General features: G+C 40.6%; 1 protein-coding gene and 1 pseudogene across 3 annotated transcripts in view; one reads left to right on the plus strand and one right to left on the minus strand.

Moving 5' to 3' along the window:
- Adam32 (ADAM metallopeptidase domain 32) overlaps nt 1-16,906 on the plus strand; it is a 94,978-nt gene that overhangs the window by 5,522 nt on the left and 72,550 nt on the right. For 2 of the 3 annotated variants that reach the window (XM_006982962.4, XM_076553805.1), the window contains exons 2-6: nt 2,440-2,504; nt 10,240-10,301; nt 13,714-13,789; nt 14,709-14,785; nt 16,231-16,408. In XM_006982962.4, coding sequence (XP_006983024.1) covers nt 2,440-2,504; nt 10,240-10,301; nt 13,714-13,789; nt 14,709-14,785; nt 16,231-16,408 — 458 coding nt within the window. Of the gene's footprint in view, nt 1-1,606; nt 1,738-2,439; nt 2,505-10,239; nt 10,302-13,713; nt 13,790-14,708; nt 14,786-16,230; nt 16,409-16,906 lie in introns of those variants that run through there. The other variant, XM_076553806.1, reaches the window with a different exon arrangement.
- Nucleotides 2,214-2,314, minus strand: LOC121823615 (U6 spliceosomal RNA; annotated as a pseudogene).

Here is a 16,906-nt window from a genome sequence, read left to right on the forward strand (position 1 = left end):
GTTACTTCTTTTTCTGATATGGACAGAGAAGGTTGGTGCAGAACACAGGATGTGCAGGTCATGTTGGTCCTAAGCATTAGAAATGGCTGAGGATGGAATAAATCAGGTGGACACAGAGTACTGGGTTGTCATGGAAGATGTGCATTCTGGTGGAAACTTGGAGTTTGGAGGTAGGTCTGGACATTGGGGGAGGTGTGTGGTGTGGAGGATCAGACAAGACTCATTGGGCTAGATCATGGTACAAGATGTGCAGGATCCGGCTGAGCAGAGAAGCTGTTATATGGCACAAGGGACCTGTAGGTTGGGGTTTGGCAGAGTGTATCTTGGATGGAGCCTGGGCACTGGAGGACCATGCAAGCAGGAGTGGCCAGATGAGGCCAAGGCACAGGATGAGGAACCCTGTCTATATCTGATTGAGGAGGGTGTGTGGAGGAGAGGATTAGGTGTACTCACCTAGAGTTACCCTGGTGAAGAATGTGAAAGATCCGGCTGGGTGGAGAGGGTGATATCATTTTAGTTTTAGCTTTTCTGTATCCTTAAACTCACATGTTTGACCATTATCTACAGTAGATTTAAGGAAATGAGTATGCTTACATATTCTTCTTTCTATGCCATACTTCCTGATAGTTAGTGGTGTATGCGATTATATGTCCACTATCATAAAACTTAATATTGCATCCATCATGTAGCTATGGGTCCCACAGCTGTTGCGCAGCCTTTACTCTGTATTTGAGTTTATTTAATGCTTACTTATAGACTTTATAGTACAATATAGATATAGTTATGGGGGAAATTTGTCTGTCTGTTGTGAAGGGCATGAGGATTAGTTTCTTGGGGAATTCATTTATAAATATGCATCTTTTCATTGGTAGTTGAATCACAGTGTTATTTAGTATAAATTTCTTGGGTCTCCAATTTATTAATTCAAATGGAGTGTTTCAATATTAAATACCTGAGTCACACTGCATTTTCCCCTTTATGGTCTGACATAGTTTACTCCCTAGTGCTGAGATAAACTCCATGACACAAAGCAACTTGGAGAGGAAAAGATGTATTTCATCTTACAGTTCCATGTCACAGTTCATCACTGGGGAAGCTTAGGCAGGAACTCATGGCAGGAACCCAGAGGCTAGAACTTAAGCAGAGGCCATGGAAGAAAGCTGTTTACTGGCTTGCTCTCATAGCCTATTCAGCTTGCTTTTGATGCAACTCAGTACCAACTTCCCAGAAGTGGCACTTCCCACAGTCAGCTTGGCCCACTGACATCAACTCTTAATCAAGAAAATGGCATACAGACTTGCCTATGGGTTGGTCTTAAGGGCTCATTTTCTCACTGGAACTTCCTCCTCCCAGATGACTTAGCTGTGTCAAGTCAAAAGTAACCTAACCAGAACAGTGATGTGTGATGTTTTTCTACTTATATTCCCACTTGATTCTTGATTTTAAAAGCTCAACAATATCACAGACTGTGGCTCACTTTTGACTCATTTATGCATTATTTCTAACAGGCAGTGCACTTTTTGGTCTATTGTTTTAAAATTTTTTATTTCAGCAAGGCTTTCTTGAATTCTATCTTTGATTGGTTTATTTTTGTCTTTGTGTGTAGTTTGAATTCTAATTGGTCTTAATAATAAAACCTGGAGTCAGATACCAAGGGTAAAAGCTGAAAGAGCAGAGCAGCAGAGCAGCCAGCCACCAGAGAGTTCTTACCTCTACAACTCCTCAGACTGATAAAGGGTACTGAGCTCCTGGCTCCTCCTGACTTATATGCCTGTCTCTGCCCAACCATATCACTTCTTGTCTCCACCTCCCTAGTGCTGGGATTAAAGGCGTGTGCCTCCCAAGTACTGGAATCAAAGGCATGAGATACCAAGTGCTGGGATTAAAGGTGTAGCCTCCACCGCCTGGCTCTGTTTCTCTTTTAGACTGGATCAATCTGTATAGCCCAGGGTGGCCTTGAACTCCTGATTTTCCTGCTTCCTCCTCCCAAGTGCTGGGATTCAAGATATGTGCCACCACTGCCTGGCCTTTATGGTTAGCTGGTGGCTAGCTCCACACTTTGATCTCCAGGAAGGCTTTATTTGTTAGAGCACAAACAAAATATCACGTGTGTGTTCTTGTTGTGAACACGTTCTGAGTATGTTGAACACCTCATTTTGTCTTTCATGACCATTTTGTCTGTTTTCCAAATTAAATGTTTTCAGGGTTTTGTTTGAAATATGAAATGCTTCATGAATTAATCTATCATGTTTGTGCAGAGGCCACTAATTTCCTCTGGCTAATTCCAGTTTTAGCCTGTACTCATGAAGTGAGCACTAGAATTTTCAAAGTAGCACCCAGTGATGAGCCATTCATTTTGGCTAAGTAAATCTTATGAAGGACACTGAACATCTAGTCATATTAAAGCCAAGGTTACTAACTATGTCTTTCTCTCTTCAGATACTGAAAGTTCATTTGTACAAGTCGTATTTCCAGAGAAAGTTGAAGATAGTACAAGCTCAGAAGTAAGAAGCATCAATTCACTATACAAATTGCTTTATAAGACTTGTTTGTATCACATAGCTACAGAACATATAAACTGTATGATGGTATCATGTATATATCTAATATTACTACTGATAAGAAATGTAAAGTTTTTATGGTAAAACAAATATAAAAATTAGAACGGGCTGCTAAAAAATTTTGTTAATTCTTCATAGCATTTTTAGCCGTTCACATAACAAAATAACAGAGAAAATTTATGTGTTTTATTTGACATTAAGGAGATATCTGGAGACCCAGGAGGAGAATAATATTCTCTGAAATAGCTGATTTTGTTAATCTCTTTTAACAAAAACCTTTTTTCTTATGCTTTGTTCCTGACTCCACCCTCGTCCTTCCCATCATTCTCAGTGTGGCTTTCCCACCTAACTTCCTGCCCAGGTCCCAGCCTGTCAGCTTCTTATCAACCAATGAGAATAATAATACACATTCACAGCATAGAAAAGGATTGTTCCACAACATGTCTTCACTTTCCCAGGACTGGAATTCTAAGCATATGCCAAACACAATCCCATCAGAACACACATTTATATAAGTTTATATAAATTTATATAAATGTGTGTTCTGATGGGGTTGGGGATTTAGCTCAGTGGTAGAGCGCTTGCCTAGCAAGCACAAGGCCCTAGGTTCAGTTCTCAGCTCTGAAAAAAAAAAGTGTGTTCTGGGGATCAAACTCTAGTCTTCATGCTGGCAAGGCGGGCATTTTTCCAGCCGGGTCATCTCTCCAGCATGCGCAACATCTTTTAATTAGCATATATTGATTGTACACGGTTATCCGTTTCCGCTCCTGTCCCCCCCCACACTATTTTACTTCTTACAAATAGCCCCCCCTCTACTTTCATGTCATGTATGTGATCTAGTTTCCACATAGGAGAGCAGCATGTGTGATCTGACTGAAGTTTATAAAAGCACAGCTTTATGGTGCAGAATTGAGCCATGGTCAGGATCTCCATGATTATGAATATGCTGCTTGCACACATGGCATATTCTATTGTAGAATGTTTCTCTAGTCCTAAATAGCTCCCCCTTGTCCAGTTGTGGTTCACCTCTCTTTGTATCCCCAGACCTCAGCAACCGTCGATGATCACACTTATTTTAATTAGGTTTATCTCTAACACTTATCAGGTTATTTGCTTTCTTAAAATGAACATGGAGTATCCTCTTTATTGAATCATTAATCAGCTGGTAGATATTTTTTGGCTCATTTTCAGATATTGGCGTTTGTGAAAGACTGTTTATGAATATTCATGCATGCACAGATATTTTCCTTTCTTTTGGTTAGACTCTTAGCAGTAAAACAGGTAAGTTTATGCTTAACACATCTAGAAGGTACCATGTAGTTTTCCACAGCATCTGTGACCACATCAATTTATAGTTCACATGAGTAATGTTGGAGCGTTCCAGTTTTTCCATGTGACAATGAACATCTGGTGTGGCCACGGGGTGTGGGGAGGAGCTGCTATGGCTTTCATTCATACTCTCCTCTGAATGTGTGACATCTTTCAGGGGTCTGTTAGGTATTGGTGTGTCTTTCATTCAAATGCTGATTCAGATCATTAATTCCCTTGAAGTCTGGGTTTGTTTCCTTTGGAATCCTTAGAATTCATTGCGTATTCTTCTCCAGTTCTTTGTCCGATGGATGAGTTGTAATGTTCTTGTCCCAATTTAGTACTTGCTTTTTGTTGTTGTTGTTGTTTTTTTCAAAGTATTTGAAATACAAACACTTAAAATTTTGATGATGTACGGCTTGTCACATTTCACTTTAAGGGTCCTGTGGTTGGTTTTGTATCTACGAATTTTGTTGAGGACTGAACTGTGCTCCCTCAAATTTTACATATGGAATCTCTATCCCTCACTTCAACTATGTCTGGAGATAGTGCCTTCAGGGATGTACTTGAAGCTGAATGAGATCATGAAATAAAGATCTTAGTCTAAAGTCTTCATATACTTCTATCTTAGTGTGCTATCTATTGCTGTGATGAACACTAAGACCAAAAGCTCCTTAGGGAGAAGAGCTTATTATGTCTTACAGGTCCTCGTCTATCATGAGCAATCCAGGAAAGGGGCTCAGGGCGGGAACCCAGAGGCAGGAAGTAAAAAAGAACCAAGGAAGAGTGCTGCCTTCCAGATTGCCCCTCATGGTTAAATCAATTGCTTTGTTTGTTTGTTTGTTTGTTTGTTTGTTTAAGACAGGGTTTTTTTTTTTTTTTTTTTTTTTTGGTTTTTCGAGACAGGGTTTCTCTGTGTAGCTTTGCGCCTTTCCTGGAACTCACTTGGTAGCCCAGGCTGGCCTCGAACTCACAGAGATCCGCCTGGCTCTGCCTCCCGAGTGCTGGGATTAAAGGCGTGCGCCACCAGCTCTGGCTTGTCTGGAACTTGTTATATAGACTAGGCTGGCACCAAACCCTGGCAATTCACCTGTCCCTGCCTCACGTTGCTGGGACTCAAGGCATCCACCTGCTTTCTCATACAGCCCAAGAGCACCTGAGTGGATTGGCGCTGTCCACAGCGGCCTGGCCCCTCCCACATTAATCGCTAATCAAGAAAATGCCTCACAGATTGGATTTTCCTACAGGTTAATCTGATGGAGATATTTTCTCCACTGAGGTTCCGTCTTCCCAGATGACACCAGCTTGTGTCATGTGGTTCTCAACTTATGGGTCGTGATCCCTTTGAGGGTCAACTGACCTTGTGATGGAGTCACCTGAGACCATCAGAAAACACAGATATTTATATTATGATGTGTAAGAGTAGCAAAATTACAGTTATGAAGTAGGAACAAAAATAATTTTATGGCTGAGGGTCACGGCCACATGGGGAACTGTGTTAAAGGGTCACAGCATTAGGAAGGTTGCGAACCACTTCTCAGGGATGAGGAACCCTCAGTTGAGGAATTGCCTCCCCCGGATTGGACTGTGGCCACATCTGTGAGGCATTTTCTTAATTGCTAGTTGATGCAGGAGGGCCCGCCCCGCCCACTGTGGGAGGCGCTATCCAGTGGCATGTGCTCCTGGGCTGTACAAGAAAGTAGCTGACTGTGAGCCTGAAGCAGGCCAGTGAGCAGGGCCCCTCCATGGCCTCTGATTTAATTCCTGCTGCAACTTCCTTGGATGATGAACTGTAAACTGTAAGTTGAAAGAAATCCTTTTCTCCACCAGTTGCTTTTAGTCAGTGTTTATCTAAGAACAGAAACTGAAGTAGAATAGGATGTAGATGTGGCTTTGGTTTTGTCACAGGTTCCTAAGGATGTGGACATGGCTTTGGAACAGTGTGGACAGAGGCTGAGAAGGTTTGATCATGCTGGGGATAAAATCTTACATTGTGTCTTAGTTAGGGTTCTATTGCTGTGAAGAGACGCCATGACCACAACAACTCTTATAAAGGAAAGCATTTGATTGGGGCTGTCTTACAGTTCCAGAGGTTTAGTCCATTGTCATCATGACAGGACATGGTGGCATGCAGGCGACATGGTGCTGGAGAAAGAGCTGAGAGTTCTACATCTGGATCTGCAGGCAACAGGAAGTGAACTGAACTAGGCATAGCTTGAGCATAGGAGACCTCAAAGCCCCCCCCCCTCACAGTGACACACTTCCTCCAACAAGGCCACTCCTACCTCAACAAAGTCATACCTCCTAATAGTGCCACCCCTAATGAGCCAATTACATTCAAACTACCACACATTTTTTTTTGATGGACTGGAATATTGGCTGAAACTCTGATGAGCTCCCAGAATGAAAACATTAGAAAGCTATCATTTTGGAGAACACATGTATAATCGTGAATAGAACATTGGTAGAACAGCAACAGGACTCCTCGAGAGGTCATAGGTGGAAGTGAGAAGCATTTTCATAGAAATGGCAGGCTAGGAGAGTGAACACTAAATTAATATGATTAAGAAGAAACCGGCATCATTGATATGAGATCTTCCTCAGGATCAGCACACAGAGGTTATGTTTCAGAAGCAGCAAGATTGTATCTCCTACTGGTGGCAGAACTTGGTGGCATAAGAGTCCCCAGGTGGTTCTGAAGGCATGAAGTGGGGTCATGGAGAGCAGCTGTGTCTTGGCACTGTGGGGCAGAGCTGGAGTTCCCGAAGAGAGTCCTGGAGAGGCTATTGGTGAAATTGCAGCCCAGTTGTAGTAAGGGACCCCAGAAGTTTTGGAGATGCCCATATCATAGGATGACCACCCAAAAGAGCAGCAGTGGTGGAGTGGAACCAGCTGGAGCCTAGAAGACCATCTCTGTGTGCTGGATTCCACTTACAAGTATGTTATTGAGGATCTTTGCATCTATAATCATCAACAAAGTTGGTGTATATTTTGTGATGCTCCAACAGTATAAATAATTCAGTGTCCAACATCTGGGATTAACTCACAATCTTCTGGGCTCCTCCAAGGGGCTTGGGTCACTTCTCTGGCCCCGCCCTCTTTGGCACACCTAGATGGTCTTATTTAAAAATATATATCTAAACAGATAATGATAACTAACGAAATTGAAGATGAAATAAAAAGTAAATCTTGGTGTCAAGATAATGCTGGCTTCTTGAATGAGCATTCCTCCCATCTCTGTTTTATTGATCAGTTTGAGGAGGGTGGTTGTTCCTTTTGAAGGGTCTGATGGAATTCAGCAGGGCACGTACCTAGTTTTAGTCTCTGTTCATTGTTGATTGACTTTTTATTTCATCTTCAATTTCATTAGTTATCATTATCTGTTTAGATACATATTTTTAAATTTTTTAAATTCATTTTTATTTTATGTGCATTGGTGTTCTGCCTGCATGTGTGTCTGTATGAGGGTATCTGGAGTTACAGACAGTTGTAAGTTGCCATGTAGGTGCTGGGAATTGAACCTGGGTCCTCTGGAAGAGCAGCCAGTACTCTTAACTGCTAAACCATTTCTCTAGTCTCTGTTTAGATATATTCTTTTGGTTCAATGATGGTAGGTAATATATATCTATAAATTTATTAATTTCTAGAAATGTATTGAAATATATTCAAATATTTCCTACTGGTCTTTTGGATTTCAGTAGTATCTACGGTTAAAATCCCCACTTCAATTTCTAATTTTATTATTTGTTATCTTTCTGTTTTGTTTAATTTGATGAAAGATTTGTCAATCTTTATTTTTACAAAGAATCTTTGTTTTAATAATTGAATGGTTGAACTGTTCATTATTCTTCATTTTGTTAATTTTAGCTCTGATATTATTTCTATCCTTCTACTAATTTTGGGTTTGGCTCACACTTGTTTTTGTTTTGTTTTTCCTGCCATAACCTTTTTATTGATGCTGTGGGAATTTCACATCATGCACCCTGGTCACATCCACCTCCAGTTCTTCCATGTCCACCCCACCTTTGTGATCCCCCCAAAAGTGAAACAAAGGCAAGAATAAAAAACAAGAGGGAAAAAAACCCGTGTCCATTTGTGTTATCTACATACTCATTGGAGCATGGTCAGACTCTCAGTGGTCCTGCCCCTTCACTAGAACTGAGTCCTTCCCCTCCTACACCCCTGCCTGAAGCCATCAGTTGTGGAGACTACAACTTCAGCATTCCCATCATACTTTTTAAGAATCCTCTTTGATGGCTTTCTGTATAAGCTGCTACTTTGGGGGGGGGTATGATGTGGTGGGGTTAGGGGTTGCCACAGAAGCCCTCCTTGTCGCTCCCTCTCAACTGTGCGTCTGCAGTTATCAGTATCATAGCAAAAGCAGCCTCCTAGCTCCAGGCCCACCTCTCTCCACAGCACGTGTACCACTCTGTTTTTCTCTTTCCCACTTCTCCATCTCGCATTTGTTCATTGTAGTGGTACTTGGCTGTCTTCAGCTGTGGCCTGGCTCATACTTGTTTTTAGCAAGACATTCACATAAATTATTAGGTTTTTATTTAAGATCTTTCTGATTTTTCTTTAGATCAACAGATTTTTTTCAAGGATTTTATTTTCATCCCCCCCCCCCCCCCACCCCCCCCCCCCCCCGTCTCTCTGTCTCTGTGTGCACACCTTGTGTATGCTGGTGTTCACAGAGGTCAGAAGAGGATGTCAGATCCCCTAGAGCTAGAATCACAAGGAATTGTGAGCCACCCAGTGTGGGTGCTTCCAACTGAACTCTCAAGTGTCTTACTCAACAACTTTGCTCTCTTCCCAGGAGCGGAATTTCTTTGTCATCAAAAGTAGGCATTTGCCTGCTGGCAGGAACTTAGACATACATTTAACATCTTGTCCAGCAAATTGCCTGTGTGGCTTCCATAAATGAACACCCCTGCTTGCTCTAAGGCGTTAACTCCAACTCCCCATTTGCTCTGCAGGTGGAAGGGGTGTGTCCTCAGGGGTGTGTCCCCAGGGGTGTGTCCTCAGGGGTGTGTCCTCGGGGGTGTGTCCTCAGGGGTGTGTCCTCAGGGGTGTGTCCTCAGGCACATCATGATACTGCGGGTGAAGCACTGTTACTGCCACGAAAACCCCCACGACCATTCTTTCTGTTTTGAGAAGTGACTCGTACAAGAACTCTGCAGGGAACAGATGGAGCGCTTCCATCTTTGTGGTGCGAGGAAGAGACCGTGGACAGCAGGGGATTGTCATTTTACTCTTTTCAAGGGCCCGCCACCCAGCTCCCAAATAAATCACACATGGAGGCCTAGACTTAATTATAAATGCCCGACCTTAGCTTGGCTTGTTTCTTGCCAGTTTTTCTTAAAATTATCCCATCTGTCTTTTGCTTCTGGGCTTTTCCTTTTCTATTCCTGTATACCTTTCTTGTTTCTTACTCAGTGACTTATGTAGCCGGATGGCTGACCCCTGGAGTCCTCCTTCTCTGGCTACTTCTTCTTTTCTCATCCCAGATTTCTCCTTCTATATATTCTCTCTGCCTACCAGCCCTGCCTGTCCTTTCTCCTGCCTTGCTATTGGCCATTGAGTTATTTATGAGACCATCAGGTGTTATAGACAAGCATCACAACACAGCTTCACAGAGTTAAACAAATGCAACATAAACAAAAGTAACACACCTTAAAATAATATTTTCTAACATGGGCTCTTCTTTCATAGGCATTTAGGATTTAGTAATGTAGAGATTTCTTTTTTTAAATTTTATTTTATAATTTAATTTTTTTTTTTTTTTTTTTTTTTTTTTGGTTTTTCGAGACAGGGTTTCTCTGCGTAGCTTTGCGCCTTTCCTGGAGCTCACTTGATAGCCCAGGCTGGCCTCGAACTCACAGAGATCCTCCTGGCTCTGCCTCCCGAGTGCTGGGATTAAAGGCGTGTGCCACCACCACCCGGCTTTTATAATTTAATTTAATTTTACATATCAGCCATGGATTCCCTTGTTCTCCCCCTCCCCCCTCCCCCCCAGCCCACCCTCCATTCCCATCTCCTCCATGGCAAAGACTCCCCTGAGGATTGAGTTCAACTTGGTAGACTCAGTCCAGGCAGGTCCAGTCCCCTGAGATGGCTCAGCTGTTAAAGGCTAGGCTCACAACCAAAAATGTAGAGATTTCTAATCCTGTGTAAAGAGTAGCTTGTTTGTGTCTCAGTGAATGGGTTATATAAAAAGGTAAACATTTAAAATATGTTGCCAATTATTAACAGGCAATGTGTGATGATTTTATGAATTATTTGAAACATGCTTGGAGGGGTTGGTTGATTCTGAGATGCTGTTTGCTTCTCATCAAAATCTGTCCTAACTCTGTTTTTCTGGACTCTCTAGGAACAGGTTACCTACATTATCCCAATAGACAAGAAGAGATACACTGTGCGCCTCCAGAGAAGGTGATTTCTCTTTTATTCTTTAGCTTGGTATTTCATTTTATTTCTTTGAAACAGTTTGCTTGCTAACAGCAATGGAGTATAGAACAATGATAGAGCTCTCATGGAAACTGTCAGCTGTCTCCAGGAACAGTTACTCTCTGTAGTAATTGTCCCCAATAACTCAAGTGATCTTTGTGAATGAGGTTTGGGAACCAATAAAATAGAGACTTGCCTCTCGAAGACCAGTCAATACACATTTCGGTTGGTAGAACTAAAAGAACCAATCAAAGCAGAGGGCAGGAGTGTGCAGACCTTGGTCAGAGGCACGGGTTTCCTGTGGTAAGGCTGGCTGTGAACTGCCTAGGGGGTCAGCCCAGGGGAAATATTCAGTTGGCAGTTAATTCAACAATAGAATATGGGAGAAACAATTGGATTTTGACATTTCATGTTTTTTTAATACTCTCAACAAATTAAGTATAGAAGGGATGTATCTCAACATAATAAAGTCTATATATAACAAACCCCAAGCCAACCCCATACTCAATGGTGAAAGTTTGAAAGCGTTCCTCCTAAGATCAAGAATATGGCCACCTCACCATTTCTATTCAGCATAGGGCTGGAAGTTCAGCCAGAAGAGTTCAGCAAAAGAAAGGGAGAAAACCACTTGAACTGGGAAGATGATGTTACAGTGTTCTTGTAGGTAAAGGATATTACCATATCTATCTATCTTATCTATATCTATCATCTATCTGTCTATCTATCTGTCTATCTGTCTATCTATCTATCTATCTATCTATCTATCTATCTATCTATCTATCTATCTATCTATCATCATCATCTCTCTCCCTCTCTCTATCATCTTATCTCTGTCTCTATCATCTCATCTCCTCTTTCTCCATCATCTCTATCATTTCTAACATTTCTATCTCTATCTCCTCTTTTTCTATTGTCTCTCTATCCTATTTCTCTCTCTCCTCTCTCCCCCCTTATCCTCTCTTTCCTCCTCCCTTCTCTCTATCCCCCCTTTATCTCTATATCTATCCATAATACAACAACAACCACCCCCTGTCATTACCAATAAATAAATTCGTTAAGTAGCAGGATAAAAAAAATTGGAAGCATGTCTACACACTAATAATGGGCTATCTGAAAAGAAATAGAAAGTTCCTATTTATGGTATCAAAATTCTAAGCCAGCTGTGGAGGTTTGTGCCTGTAATTCTGCTTAGGAGATAGAGGAAGGTTCAAGGTCATCAGGTAGGTGTAAAGGAGAAGAAGGAATTCAGAGTCACCCTCAGCTACTTAGTGATTCGGAGCTAAAAGAACAACAACAAGAAACTCACACACCAAATCACACAAACACACCACCAAACCAAAACCATGACAAACCAAACAAAAATCAAACCCAAAGACAAAAAACAGCAAACTCAAAGCAGTATAAAAGAAAGTAAAATACAAGTAGTATTTTCTGTAGGAAATTTTTTCTAAGATATATGCAACTCTAAAATACCCAGGGCAATTTGGAATAAAAACAAATAAAGCTAGAGGAACCATACTACTAGACATCAAAATATACTAAAGCTGTAGTACTCAAAATTATGTTTTTTTTAAGATTTATTTTTTAATTTTATGTATATGAATATTTTGTCTGCATGTATGTGTATGTACCATGTATGTACCTGGTTATGGTGGAAGCCAGAAAAGGATGTCTGGTCCTCTGAAACTGGAGTTACAGATGGTTGTGAGCTGCCATGTGGGATTTGGGAACTGAACCTGGGTGCTCTGGAAGTGTTCTTAACCTCTGATCTATCTCCCTAGTGCCTGGAAGCTATGATTTGGTTTTTTAAAAAAAACATTGTTATTGCCATCACTAAAATCAAACAAACTATGCTTAATAGAGGTGTGAATAAATTTTCAGTGTGAGAAGGGAAAACAGCGTAACTGATTGCCATGGACACACGCAAGGAAGATGGGCAACACCAAGATGCGGGAATGTGTATATGCACAGAGAGACAGGAGGAAAGCAGGAGGAAGGGCAGGTTCACCAACGGACATCAACAGAGAGGTGGCATCCAGCCAGTCATCATGGGCAGAGTGGTTTTCCTTAACCTCCGGCTGCCACTCAGACCTGACAGCTAGGGCGTGTGGGAGGGCGCCATTGGGAGACCAGGTCCAGTGGAGAACCGGAAGCAGCAGACTGGGCGCTCACTGAAGCCAGAGGGAGGGTGAGGGGGTGAGGGGCAGACGTAAAGCTGAAACAACACAGTATGTGCAGAATATGGTCCCCCAAGAAGTTTGAGCTTAGATCTGAGTTTCTAAGGATAATAGGACTTTATTTTCTTCAACCACATTATCAGACATATATAGATAAAATATATATTACATATATACTATGTATCATATAATATATAACATATTATATTTTATTATATCTTAATTATTATATAAAGTATAATCACATGTCATAATATATAATATAATAAAATAATATGTCATATTATTAAAATGTATAATTATATGTCTTATATAATTATATATAACTATATATAATTATAAATATAGTATATAAAATTATAAAATACAATGTATTGCATATAATAAATAAAATATTAAAATATAATTATATATTAATATGCTATATCAATATGTAACTAATATATTATTATGTACAATTAATATTACATACATTAACATGCAGTGTTATATATAATTGATACATAATCAATATGCAATTTTGATATATAACATAATATTGATATATAATATATCATACTGTATATATTAGAATAAGGGAGCAGAAAATTCTCAAAACCCTCCATCCAGTTGATATCTCTGTAAATAAAAAAAATGGCTCTACCCCTCTTGCAGCCCCTTCCCTTTATTGAAAGGAGCCTAGTGGTCTGGACAGAAGGCTCAGTGGTTAAGAGTGCTTATTGCCCTTGCAAAGGACGTAGGCTTGCTTCCCAGAATTCAAATGGCTCATGAGCACCTGTAACTCCAGCTCTAGGAGACAGGTTACTCTCTGGCTTCTATGTGCACCACACACCCTGTGGTGCATAAATCCGTGCAGGCACACACACTCATAAGAAAGTAAATCTTTCTGAGAAATAAAAAGAACCCATTAAGTTGGAGCCATTATTTGGAGTAAATGTGTATTACGTAGCAAAGGAAACACTACCGCTGTGCTGAAAGCTGCCCTTTCCTCTAAAGCTCCGGAGAATAAGCCTGTTAATTTCTAAGGCCCTCTTGTCTCTGCCCAAACACCCTACCTCGGCTGTTGTAGCTGGAATGTCCCCCTCGCTTGTTCAGGTTAATGGGCGTGGCTATGTTCCAATAAAGCTTTATTTACAGAAGCGTGGGGTGGGGCAGAGTCTACCGACAGCTGCTGTGTTGTTTCTGAAAGAGTAACCCAGAATTCTCTTTTCTGTATGCAGTTATTTTTTAGCAGACCGTTTTATGGTTTATTCGTACAAAAAAGGATTTGTGACTACTCAGTCTCTAGACATCCCGGTAAGATTTAAGTTATTGTATGAATTTTCAGAAAACTTTAAAAAGAATTGGGTGAATGCTTTCCCAGCACACCAGACTCTCAGGACCCAACTGCTTCCCGATGTCTCGGCGGGGTTAAATTAGTTGACTGAGGGCCTTTCGTGGGTACTGTCTACAGCCCGCTGCTTCACCGATAGTTCCTGAGAAAGGGAATATAAATGGAAATAAAACAAGCAGATTAAGAACATGCGTGCGCAGAAGCACAGCCCAAGACCTTTTGTGTCCACTGCCCCCGCTGCATACATACCCCAACCCTTCTGTGTTCCACGCGTGTTCTACGGTGCGCCTCCCCTAACCTTGTTTAGACCTGAGGGGTTTGAATGCTTGATCGATTATGGAGCAGAACCATGCTTTAACGTATTTTAACATGGTTGTGTGTTTTCTGTTGTTTTTCTTTTTTTTCTTTTTCTTTTCTTTTTTTTTTCTGTCGCTTCCCTTTGGGCTCTCTGTTTCTGGGGGTGTGTTGTCTGTGAATGGATGTGGAAGGAGCACCCTGCATCTTTTTGTCCCCACCACCCACCCCCTTCTTTGGCCCTGCCTCTGTCCTTGCAGATGACACGCTCTGTGTTAGCATGGCTCCAGAGCTCTCCTTTCCTGGCACCCTGGCGCTTCAAGCTTCTAGAATCTTAGACCCCAGTGCCCCCTTTTTAGGCACCACATTACAATTTTAAAGATTCTCAGGGCTTTTAATTGATGTCTTAAATCTCTACATTGGAAACAAAATTACGGAGACTTTTTGAGTATCTCACTTTGAGCATCCCATTGTAATCGTGTATTTATGAACACTATCTACCCTCTTCTGTCTGTTTTTCAAAGCAGGAAATTATTTGAAAGTTTTTGTCAGGTCTTTAGTAACCAGTCTCCTTTTCTTCATCCCTAGTCTCAATGCTACTATCAAGGATACATTGAAGACTATCCGAACTCCATTGCCACAATCAGCACGTGCTCTGGACTGAGGTTATTAACTTTCTACTGCTCTGGCTGTGATATTTGGCTGCAGTGAATGCATGTTGCTTCTGCTCATATGCAGCTGGGGCAGATTTCTCACATGCTTGTTGGTGATGTCCTTCTCCAGAGGTGGTCCCAGTGGTCTGGATTTCTCTCCCTTCCTTTGCAGACCAGAGATAATTCTAACTTCTGGAGGGTTTAGACTTCCCAATAACATTGCTCTCCTCTTACCTTTTTTTTGTTTGGTTTTTTTTTGTTTGTTTTGTTTTGTTTTTTTCAAGACAGGGCTTCTCTATGTAGCTTTGGAGCCTGTCCTGGAACTCACTTGGTAGCCCAGGCTGGCCTCGAACTCACAGAGATTCGCCTGGTTCTGCCTCCTGAGTGCTGGGATTAAAGGCCTGTGCCATGACCACCGGCCCTCTTACTTTTCTTAACAACAGAAATGACAAGTGAATGTTCTAAGTTGGAGGAGCAAGGTTGAGGATGGGTTATTATTTTTTTCCAGCAAATAGAAATTTTACAATACCTATCATATATTTTAGTGTTTGGAGATGAAAGTAAAACAAATAAACATAAATGAATTTTGTTTTTTCTCATGAAAATGATCTTTACGGTGAGGAGGCAAGTCATATCTTTGTAATTATTAATTCAATACTCTTTTTTTTAAAAAAAAAATAAATAATAACAGTTCTTTCTCTAACTCTTGAAAATGTATTTGGTTTCTTCTTTTCTGCTTTAGATAGATTTTCATCTTGTCAGAATTTTCTACCTCTGTTTTCAGTGGACATCTTTGTTTTCCCAAATGCTTTCTGAGCTTCCTGCATGGAACCTTGAAATTTAAACCTGAAACCAGTTTCTCACTCAGGAGTGGCACACTGGCCTACCTCACTTCAGGGAAGCCAAGTTCTGCAAACTGATTACCTCTTCAGAATCAGGCTCCTGATGTTTTATTCAAACTATAGACCCAACCAAAATGCGTACAATTTTATAAACACTGCTAGATTTTATTTTCATTAGTAAAATTGCTGATGTACATTTTCATTATAAAAGCCTGGTAATCAGGTTTTCCAAGTTCTGCAGGCTAGAGAGACATTTACTAATGTTTCTGTTTACTAAACTGTTAAGGAGCTACTGACGGAAGCCCAGGAAAGTATTTTGATTACTGTCATACTGTGTTCCTAGAAATTTTAAAACTGTTTTCTGTTAGTCTTGTAACAAAAAACAAAAAACAAACAAACAAAAAAAACAAAAAAAAAAGGAAAGAAAGAAAATACATGGAGTTTTGTATTAGAGAAATTACTTTTCTTTTCAAAGCCATCTCTGAAACAATTTTTGGAACAAAATACTGGACTGAAAACATTCTATATTTTTTTATTGTTTCATTGGATGCTAATAGATTTTTACAATACAGATTTTATTAAAAGTACGTAACAATTTCATCCTTAATGTTGCAGAGGAATCCTGCAGTTTGAAAATGTGTCTTATGGAATCGAGCCCCTGGAATCTACAGTTAGATTACAGCATATTATTTATAAATTAGAAAATGAAGGGAATGATGACCTATCAGTTTTTAACACAAATAGCAGAAACATACAGATACCGCAGAACTACGACATTCTTATCAATGAAAAGGTGAGTTTTGTGTGCTTTACCATTTTCAAAGCACTCATCAGTTCTAATTCACTAAAATAGTGTGTGAGACTGTTGTTTGGTTGCAGGAGGGCCACTCCTTATGGTTAGCCCTGTCTCTCACTGTCCTGCAATTGCCCTGAAGCCAGGTGTGATCTTTTCCACGTTCTATCACCTACTTTGTATGGCTTACTTTATTTTAGATTTGGTGTTTTTTTGCTTAGTTTTGGTTTTTGTATGTTTTGTTTTGTCATGTTCTTATTAGTGTGAACAAAAACACCTGAAAAGAAGCAATGTCTGCAGAGAACGAGGGACTTGTTAGAAGAATTTCAACACTGTAGAGAGATTGGACTGTTTTGGGTCCAAAGGCCAGTTATGTTATCTTAGGCTGGGTCTAGCCCTGGGAACAACCATTCCTTTTCCCTAGTGCCAGAATTAACATCTTATGACTTAGGAGATAGAAAGCTTTTGGAATCTATTAACTTAGCAGACCACTAGCTT

This window comes from Peromyscus maniculatus, chromosome 17, assembly GCF_049852395.1.
Source record: "Peromyscus maniculatus bairdii isolate BWxNUB_F1_BW_parent chromosome 17, HU_Pman_BW_mat_3.1, whole genome shotgun sequence".
Lineage (NCBI taxonomy): Eukaryota > Metazoa > Chordata > Mammalia > Rodentia > Cricetidae > Peromyscus > Peromyscus maniculatus.